The sequence below is a fragment of the Vitis vinifera genome, chromosome 13 (assembly GCF_030704535.1).
Source record: "Vitis vinifera cultivar Pinot Noir 40024 chromosome 13, ASM3070453v1".
Classification (NCBI taxonomy): Eukaryota; Viridiplantae; Streptophyta; class Magnoliopsida; order Vitales; family Vitaceae; genus Vitis; species Vitis vinifera.
The window spans coordinates 8,874,197-8,885,102 of NC_081817.1; the positions used below are offsets into that span (position 1 = coordinate 8,874,197).

Genomic DNA, 10,906 nt, shown 5'->3' on the forward strand with positions numbered 1-10,906 from the left:
GTAGTGGAATTTTCTCAAACCCCCATAAATTAGTTGTTGACTTGTAATGAACATAAAAGGGACCACCAACATGAATTCCTCTATGTTACAAGTCTAACCCAATAAAGTGAGGAATTAAATCTTTAGCTACTTTGATCGTGAAACTTTATAAGCCTTTTGAGTTAACGTGCTTATAAAGAATTACTACTTTGATGATTGGAAATGGTTCAATCATAATCATTTTGAACACCAATTTCTCTATTGCGTCCTTTGAATGACTTTACTCTCTTAAAAAACATGCCCATATATTTACACTTTTATTCCATTTAAATCTAAAAATAATAATATTGTTATGAATCTATATGTTTGATTGATTGTTAAGGGTTTGTTTGATAACTATTTTTAAAAATAATTTTTTGTTTTTCAAAACAAGAAACTTAGAAGACATGTTTAACAATCAAAAACTGTTTTCAGAATATAAAATGGAATGTTTTCAAAGAACATTTTTAGTTATTTTTTTTTTATTATTTTCACTATATTGTTTCAAAAAATAATTATACAAACATTTAAAATAATTAAAAATACAACGTTACACATAAAATTTATTTTTAAAACATATTTAAAAATATTAAAAATAGATTAAAAACATTTTACTTTTTCGAACAAATTTTTATTTTATAAAACATCATAAAATAGTTTTAAAAAATTGTGTTTAAAAACAATTTTTTTTTTTAGAATTATTTTCCAAAACAATTACTAAATAGATCCTAAGGTTTTTCATGTTGGTTGAAATATATTTTCTATTTTTATTTTTTAAAATAAAAAATAATAAAAGTAACTTTTATTTAAAATATAAGAACTTTTTCTCTTTGATATTAAAAAAAATAATTTTAAATTTATCTAAAAAAATTATAGTAACTACCTTAAATTATTATGGTACCTATATTAAAATTTAAAATTTATTATTTAATTTATGTAAAAAACTGAAATAAATAAATTAAGTTTGAAGAATAATTATTAAATATATATATATATATATATTATTTTCTTGTACTTTTTCTCAAATTTTTTATATTAATAATTCGATATTTAAAAAATACACTTGGTAGTTGAATTTTTAGATGAAATTAAATTAATTCAAAATATAAATATAAATATAAATTTAAAATAAAGTAAACTTAATAGGAAATTTTCATGTTCCAATAAAATTAAATTCAGCTCACATGTAGCTTTCCAATCAATAAAAAGTACTTGCTAATTATTAAATAGCCTAAAAAAATTAACTTGTTTAACTCAAAGATGGAAATTAACCACAGCAAAAATGGAAATTGAAAAGTAAAGGGGAAGAAATTGGAAATAAAGAGAAGTATGGGGGAGGGAAGTGAAAATAAGAAGAATAAGAAATTCACTCGTTTTGGGTGGTTTCTACAATTTCGGCTTCTTTACATGTGCTTCAGTCGTCACTGAACTTTCCAAGCTCCTTCCTTTCCATCTCTCCTCCTCCTCTCTCTCTCTCTCTGTATCTCTGAATTGTGATGGAGCAGCAGGCATTCTCAGTTTAATCCTTCTCTTTGAAGGACATCTGACTCTGCCTCGTTTGTTTATTATTTTTCTTTGCTCTTTCGCAGGTATGCTTTTGTTGCCTTTTGGCTTTTACCATGGTATCAGCAATGTTCATGTCCAAACCTGGGGTTCCCATTTGGGTTTCTGGTTTTCTTCAATTCTTCAAGCTATTTGTGCTGTTTTCTTTTTGGTTTTTATTTTTGTTTTTATTTTTAATTTTTGGTGCGAATTTTTTTTCTTTTTTTGGGTTTTTTTTTTGGTGTATGTATTTTTCTTCTATTGCCGTGGAAATCACGATATTGAGGTGCAGAATCAGGGTTTTGGAATTAGGATTTGGTTGTCAAAATCGCGAGATTTTGGTGTTTGGTTAGGGTTAGGGTTTTCTGTCTTCATGTCTATTTTAGCACATATATGTATTCTTTAGAGAATGTTGTTTATTTATTTATTTTTTTCTGTATATTTTTGTTAATAAATTCTTCTTTATATTGCGCTTTCTATCGAAATTTAAGGAAAATAAAATTTCAATTTTACAGTTTTTATGAAGAAATACTCGAATTTGTTCCAGCTGAGTGGATAAATTTGATTCTAAATATTTCCACGGGAAAAGAAAGTTCTCGGATTCTGAGCTTTTTATTTGCTTTTATTTTCCTACCTTTGCTTTGCAATCAGAATGGGTATCATCCTCCATCTGATTGCTTAGAAAACTGAAGGAAAATGAACGAGTTTAAATTTGTGAACGATTTGTTTTATTTCAGGTCCAAAAATTGAAATTTAAGAAAAAAAATCACCTCACCGAGCCAAGGTAGTATTAGAGACAGAATACTGGAATTCTTCTCCCCTCAGATCCCAAATAATGGGGGGAAAAAAGTTGGGATTTATAATTTTAACTGCCTTTTCCTTTCCATTAATTAATCAGAAACCAATCAGATTATTACTTTTGGGATCTTGATTTTTATTGAAACTGATATTATCTCAGGGGTTCTCCAATTTTCTGTTTCATGCTTATACTGTGGATTTTTTTTAATATTATCGTTTGTTCATTGATTGTTTCTTTTCTTTTCTTTTTTTATTTTTTATTTTGACACAGGACCCAGAAATTTTCTGGTGATTTTGATTAGGGTGTCTTTTCTTACTTTGTACTGGGTTAAAAGATGGTAGCTGAGTCGTGGTTCCGCGGTCTGTGGAAAACTTCAAAAAAGCATGAGGATGGCTCGGAGAAAGCACTAATTGGAGTATTGGCATTTGAAGTTGCGAGTATGATGTCTAAGCTGGTTCATTTATGGCAATCTTTGAGTGATAAGCAGGTTACTAGGTTGAGGGAAGAGATCATGAACTCAGTGGGTATTAGAAAGCTTGTGTCGGAGGATGATGAGTTCATTGTTGGTTTGATATGTGCTGAGATCACTGAGAATTTGAGACATGTATTGCGATCTGTAGTCAGGCTTTCAGAGAAATGCAATGAGACAAGCTTGAAGAGTTTTGGGCTTGTATTTGATGATTTTGTTAAGACTGGTGCGGACCCATATGGGTGGGAGTTTTCATGGAAGAAGATGGAAAGGAAGGTTAAGAAGATGGAACGCTTCATTTTAGTGAATGCAAATTTGTATCAAGAGATGGAAATGCTTGCAGAGCTTGAACAGACACTGAGGAGAATGAAGGGTAGTGATGGAGATTCAGATTGTGTGAATTTGGTTGAATTACAGAAGAAGGTTGCATGGAAGCAGCAGGAAGTGAAGAATCTTCAGGAACTTTCTCTATGGAAAAGGACTTATGATTACACAGTCCGACTTTTGGCAAGATCTCTGGTCACAATATTTGGTAGGATCAAATATGTCTTTGGAATTAATCAGATGGCGGATGTTGAGGAAGACATGGATTCAAGAGTAATGAATTGTGATTATATTAATCGCAGCCAGTCAGTTTCTGCATTAATGCTATCTTCAGTTCATCCATCTGAGAATAGTAGAGCCAGATTTGCTTCAGGTCGCCTTAGGAATTCGACTACAAAGTCAGGACCAATCTTGAAAATGGATAAAACCAGCAATTTCTATTCAGGTCCTCTCAAAAGCTCAACAACAAAGTCAGGTCCTATTTCAGGAATGATTAAAACTGTCAACTTTTATTCAGGTCCTCTAGGGAAGGCAAAAACAAAATCAGGCCGAATATCTGGAATCAGTAAGATGAGCAAGAAGCTGTGGTGGACTCCTCAGAAGTCATCTGACCGTAATGGTAAGAAACTGCCTTTGAAACCCAACCGGCTGACTCAGGTGGGACCTTTCAAAGGATGCATGATGGTTGGGAACAATTCTCCGGTTAGAAACTGCCATGTAAATTCAAACGATGCTGAGTTGGGGATTCTTGATGGAGCTGAAGATCCTGTGGTTGCTAATGGTTGTGCATTTCATTGTCTATCAATCTTCAATTCTAAGCAAAAGTTGTTGAATGCTCCTCCCGAAACTCTTGGTGCTGCTGCTTTATCACTGCACTATGCAAATGTTATTATCATTATTGAGAAGCTGGTGGCATCTCCTCACTTGATTGGCCATGATGCAAGAGATGATCTCTACAGTATGTTACCTGCTAAAGTAAGAGCTGACCTCAGGGCGAAGCTAAAACCGCACACAAAGAGCTTGGCTTCATCGATGTATGATACGGTTCTTGCAGGAGAATGGAGTGAGGCAATGGCAGGGATATTAGAGTGGCTAGCTCCTCTTGCTCATAACATGATAAGATGGCAATCTGAGAGAAGTTTTGAGCAGCAGAACTTGGTTTCAAGGACAAATGTGCTTCTAGTACAAACTCTTTACTTTGCAGATCAGGAAAAAACAGAGGCAATCATCACTGAGCTTCTTGTTGGTCTCAATTACATCTGGAGGTTTGGTAGAGAACTGAATGCAAAAGCTTTACTGGAGTGTGCTAGCAGTAAAATCTTTGAGGAGTATCTGGATTTGGATGCATAACGTTACTTTCAACTTGAGGCAAATCACTTGCACGTCTCCAATCAGCCTCATATGGATTGGCTTCAGGATTTGTATTTGGAGAAAAGTTCCAATGCCTGGCTAGTCCACCTGGCTTCTCATTTCAACAGTGTAGACAACGAGTTAGCTTGCTGTCGGGATTCTTTGATACCAAGAAGGCATTCTTTCTGCGGTACTCCAGGTATGGTTTGATCATCTAAACATTAATTTTCTTCAGTGAGAGTTGATGCTCTTTCCCATGGCTGCTGCAAATTTGCTTTCCCTTTCACTACATCCTTGTGAAGCATAATTTACCTACTAAGAAGTTATCATTCCCAAAAGCTGTATATCTATTAGCAACACGTATTTATTATAATGATTGTAAATTTACGGTGAGGGTGTTTCCTTCATAGATAGGAGAGTGTTTCCTTCATATATAGGAGATTTCTATAAGCTTGGCATGTTACTTTCAAAGTGGATACATGTATGAATGTAGTAGTATTATTGATCTTTGTGCTGCATGGTAACTGAAGCAAATACGAAGTCGAATTCAAATATAATATTATGTTCTCATCTGGCATGGCATTTATCATCTCGAATTGATGTAGCTTGTTGATCATTTTAGTCATCTCCTACTATATGTGGCCCATCATTTTGTTAATCAGAGATGGTCTAGCAGTAGGCTGTGCTGTGTTGAGTTGATGGAAGGAAAGATGCCTTGATGTATAGCAGGATGTGCTGCAGAAAACAATTCATGTGTATCAGTAGCAGGAAGATTGTGTTAAAACCCTTGAACCCATCCCACAACCGCCGCCACCGATGCCCGAAATCAAATAAAATAAAAATTAGAACAGGAGTCAATGGAGGAACTTAAAATTTCTGATAAGAACTCTCTTTGCTTTTATATTACTCTATGAACAATTTGTCAAACACTTGTTAACATATACATTGTGGCAATTTGTTAATGTAGCTAGAAACCCTGAACTGAGTGGAAATAGCATCTTGCTGATCCCCATGATGACAACCTAATACTGGATTGCAAGTACGATATGTTTGGATATGGGAAGTACTAAGAAATGGAAAAAAATACTAAGAAAAGATTTGATTTTTTTATGAGAAATATAAAAGAAAATTATGTATAATTAAAATTAGATATAGATTTATGTTTTTTCAAATTATTTAATTTTTATATTGATGAGTTAAAATAAGTGATATGAGTTTGAATTATTAAATAAAAATAATTTATTAATTTTAAATTTATTTTTTTATTCTTCTCTATTTTTTTCCCTTTTACTTTTCTTTTCTTTGTATTTTTTCTCGGGAAACAAATATAGTCTTTATGCTCAGGTTGAAACGCTAAAAGGAAGCAGTAACATGGGTGGTGAGGGTTGATTAAATATGAATTAATTAGTTAAATGAGATGAAATAATCCTCTTGTGAATTTATCCTTTTTTCTATTTTTATTTTTAAAAATAACTCATTTTTAATATAAATGTTTTTAATTATTTTAAGCATAAAAAAAAATGATTATTTTTACAAGAAAAAATAAAGATATTTTTATTAAAATGAATAAAAAAAAGGATAAACACAGAAAGAGTTTCTAAAATTAGATTTTCAATCACTCTTTTATTTAAATAACCCATTTAATATAGACTTGAAAGTTGAATAAGGAAACTAGTAGAATGAAAAATATTTTCGTTTTTATTGATTGTTTCATAATTTATTTGAATTAACAATTAAAATGGGAAAAAATATTATCATGAAAATTAGAATATATTTTTGTGAGGAATTTTATTCTTTTTTTTCATATGTAATACTGATTTATTTTTATTGATATTCATATTAATGCCATAGGTCATTCATGGAATGAAAATGTTGGCAACATAGCGGCAAATCCTATTATATTATACCTATATTTGACCATTTTCATGACACCATCTTTGAAACTCTGTACATTGGCGGCGGAGATCCAATTTCCCACATTCCCTATTGCGCCGTTGGAAACGACTATCTAGGGGCGCCGTTGTAGAATTTTATTTTATTTAATGAATATGTTGTTTTTGAAATAAATTGGAGGATTTTTTTTTTTTTAAAATTTTTAAAAGTTGTTTTAAAGATATTTTTGACTTTTGTAACATGATAGTAACAAGTAAACCTTGCGCTTTCTTTCTTGATCTTAAAGTTTATTTGAAAAAAATTAAAACATTCAAAGAAATAGCAAGTACTTTTTTTTCTTTATTTTTCTTTTTCGTTGTTTAAAAAATTATCTAATAAATAATTCTATGTATTTAATTTTTAATTTTTTGATTTTTTTAAAAATAGAAGAAATTAACATTTTGATTTTTATATTTTATTATTATTTTTATTATTACCACAAATAAGAATAAAAAATTTAAGTAAAATAAAACCGGTAATGATTTTTATTTTAAAGTTGCATTTTTATTAAAAGAAATTGATGTAAAATGATGAAAAGTATAAATTTAACAATTTACAACTTGTGGTCCCTTGTAAAAAGATATAATATTCTTTTTTTATAAAGAAATAATGTCAAGTAAGGATGAAAATATCAGTTTTGACAGATATATCGAGATATATTGAAAAATATCGATGAACATTTTGATATAAAATATCAATAGAGCTAAAATTAACCAAAACTCATGAAGATGTTGGTAAATCTATAAGAAATAATATAAAAAATAATAATACATATATTATAATTGATATATGAAAAAACTAATATATGAATGATATAATTTATAATATTTTATAATAATACATTGAATTTGAAAATACATTTAATAATAAAATAATAATTTATCAAATTTTAAAATAAATTTTATACTAAATGATAATTTATCTACTTTATGATACATATGCACACTCATAATTTATGTATAATTGTTTTCTATTTAAAAATATTTATAATTTTATTTATGAATTTATATATATATTTTTGTATTTGATTCATGATTTTTGTTCTTTTAATAATAAATTGAATGGAATTTGAAAATAATTAAGATTAATAAATTTATTAAAATTTTATTTTTAAAAATATACATAAAGTTTAGGTGTAAATCTAGAATATAAAAGATGTAGACAACATAATAAATAAATGCTTATTTGCGCCTATGTCACAAGGCTTTCTTGTTCCCTTGGAACACCCTGGTTCCGAGTCCCCACGCCTCCTCTCCATTTTGTTACTAACTGAAAAACAAAATGTTGTTGCTTTTGTTATTTTTCATTGGTAGCACACTAGAAGAAGTTGTTGTAGCAAGGGCTTAACTTTCAGAAGTTGGATTATTAAGCATCATCGTCTATTGTCCTTTTTCAGCCCGTATGAGTTTTCCTACAACTCTAATACCATAATGAGGAAGAAGAATATTTCATCTTATTTTTTTTAATGAAATTTATAGTAAATTAAAAAGAGGATCACTATATCAGAATCTAGCCTAAATTATATATATATATACACGCACATAAATTGAAGAACTTAGTGTAAAAAAAAAAAAGATATCATGTTTGGGGAATTTGAACTTGTTCTACCTTGAGTTAGGGTAATTCTTGAGGGGTATGTAACCTATAAAGGTCCTCAATAATTGGTACCTTAGGTGAAAACTCGAGGGTTGTAGGTGGATTCCTATTGAGCCATATAAAAGAAAATTTCCTAGACTAAGAATCCTAGCCATGGGTTAAACTTATATCTTGTGCTAAATTCTAGCTTTAAGAGGTGAAAATGATGTAAGTTGCAAGAGTTGCTTTCAACCATAGTAGTGAATGGGCTAAATATGCATAAAAGGAACTCTAAGAGCTATGAAGCACGATGAGAGCCTTAGAAAATGCGAATGGAAAAAAGCATAGCATGAGAGATGATAAATGAAGGTTAAAGAGAAAGATGGAAGGCAGGTAAACACGAGAAAAAAAGGTTAGAGGCCATAGCTTGAAGTTTAATATGGGATTTGGAGTTCAAGATTTGATAACTACATTTACTTCCACTTTGGGTAAGATATATATTGTTTTGAATCTTGAAAAGTTAGGAGTACAATACTGTAAATAATGCATAAATTGAAGCGAAGAAGTTATGATCATTTGAAGATAACTAAAAGGAATTGAAGGAGCATTTCAAATTTGAGATGGTGATTTTGAAATCTGTTGTGAAATGACCCAAATTTTGAAATCATATATTGCCACTTTGAGATTTTGCCTTCTTCACCTTGAGAATTTCATCTTTGGCACTCCATCAACCTTAAGTGGGTCTCACAAAACCGGAAATTGAGATTTTATTATTATTTAGTCATATTCATGTAATTATTTGGGAAATAGGTGACCAATAAGAACATACCATGTGGCTTGATTTTTGCCAAAAATGATAAAAACTCAACTTTTAGGTTTTTTTAGAGAGTTCTTGGATTTTCTTGAGAGAGAAGATGATATTGAAGATTCTTGATTTGTTATTTTATTTTATTTTATTTATTAAATTTATTAATTTAATCATTTGTTTCCAATTTCTTTGATTCAAGAATGGTTTTTTATTCTTCTTTTATAGATTATGTAAATGACATCACCACCATGAAAAACTAAAAAGCCACCTTGAGTTGTGAAACAAGAAAACCTAGGGAGCTACGGGAAAACAATGGGTAAAATCGAATTAAAAATTGAATGAATGAAAGGTTAAAGTATAATAAATAAAAATAGAGAAACTCTCCATGATTGGTTTGAATTAGGGGACGGTACAATTGACCATTCCTTGACACTAAAGATTCTTGATAATTCTTGATCTATAAAGTTTTACTAATATTATTTGTCTTGAGACAAATCTATGTAGAGTGGTGATGGCTTAAAATCCAAGAGTTAAACCTAAATTTCACTTCCCATTCATCTAATAGATAATTTCAAATAAAATAAAATATTAAAAGTTGGAGATAGATGCAATCTCGAGTTATAGAACTCAGGTTGATCTCCTTTAAATAAATCTAGATTTCACTTCCATTCATCTAATAGATAATTCGAAATAAATCAAATCTTAAAAGTCGGGGACAGATGTAATCTCAAGTAATAGAACTCAGGTTGATCTCATTTAGCCCTACATTTTGATTACCATAAGATCAATAAAAATAAATACTCTTGTTTCATCTAAAGTTCTAAACTCGAAGTTCGATTGTGGAATCCCTATCTTGAATCAATTGAGTTAGAAATCAATAATTATTTTGTAATTTAATTAAGTTTATTTTAGTAAATCCAAATAATTTCGAATCAATTCTACAAACTTTATAGCTTGAAAAATTAAGATAAAAAGCCATAATTTTGAGTTGATTTGACATCCATAAGTCAATCCTTAAGGACAATACCTAGAGTACTATAAAAGTTATAATAACTCTATCTTTGGTTTTTCTTTATCAGAATTATTATGCAATTTAGGTTTTAGTATTCAAAACAATAAAGATAGGTAGTTAAGGATTTTACTAAGTACCTATTTGGTTGGTGTTTTCAAAAACCGTCTTCTGTTTTTGAGAACAAAAAACACAAAAAACATGTTTGGTAATGTTTTCTATTGTCAAGTGTTCTTCATGTTTTCTAAAGCCTGGATTTTAGAGAACAGAAAAAAAAAATGGTGTCCTTTGTGTTTTTGCCACTATTCTAAGAAGAAAAAAAATGTTCTTCATGTTTTCAATTAGTGTTCTCTGTGTGTTCTCATATCTTCTTTACATTGCGAAAGAAAAGTCTTTGCATTATAAGGGAAAATAAAAAAAAAGTCAAAAAATCAATCTACCAAAAATTCAACATTATTCAACATTTTTTTTTGGTCATTTCCATTTCAATATTTTTCTGACTTTTTAGGATTTTATCCCCATTTGATTTTTTGGATGCATTTTAAAGCCAAAAACTCCATAAATTCTAGGATTTCCCAGCAACCAAACAAATCATAAACAATAACACAAAAAACCAAGAATGCAAAAAAATAAAAAAAGAACAAAAGAATTAAAAGAAGAATTGAAATCCTAACTAGGTATCTCTACAACAACCACAAACTTGGATTTTTTGCATCAGTGAGTAATGTTTTGATCTTAGAAGAGAGAAATAGTTCAATCTTAGTGAATAAAAGTTTGGATTTTGGAAGAGTAATGGAGAACAAGAGAGGAAGAGAAACAGAGAATAGGAGGAGAAGGAGATTGAAGAGGACCCAAAAGAGAACAATGATATATATATGTAAAATAATAAAAATTAATAAATTTTTATAAATAAATTAGTTTGATTTACATTAAGAATTTTTTTATCTTTTATATAATTATTAAATATAAAATAAAATTTAGTTTTAAATAAAATTATAAATATTTTTAAATAAAAAATTATCATAAATATATCATTGTTAATTAATTTTTTATATTATTAATTATATTTAAAGTAGAAAA

The 10,906-nt window shown here is 29.4% G+C and overlaps 1 protein-coding gene across 1 annotated transcript; it reads left to right on the forward strand.

The window, feature by feature from the left end:
• Positions 1 to 1,399: 1,399 nt before the first annotated feature.
• Positions 1,400 to 5,072, forward strand: LOC100243738 (uncharacterized). The gene is made up of 2 exons (XM_002268329.4): positions 1,400 to 1,607; positions 2,630 to 5,072. Exon 2 carries the CDS (start codon positions 2,694 to 2,696, stop codon positions 4,500 to 4,502), a length of 1,809 nt encoding a protein of 602 aa, XP_002268365.1. The 5' UTR covers positions 1,400 to 1,607; positions 2,630 to 2,693; the 3' UTR covers positions 4,503 to 5,072.
• The last annotated feature ends 5,834 nt before the right edge of the window (positions 5,073 to 10,906 follow it).

Excerpts from the sequence above, each read along its gene's own strand:
- LOC100243738 (XM_002268329.4), top strand. The coding sequence starts at position 2,694 with ATGGTAGCTGAGTCGTGGTTCCGCGGTCTGTGGAAAACTTCAAAAAAG.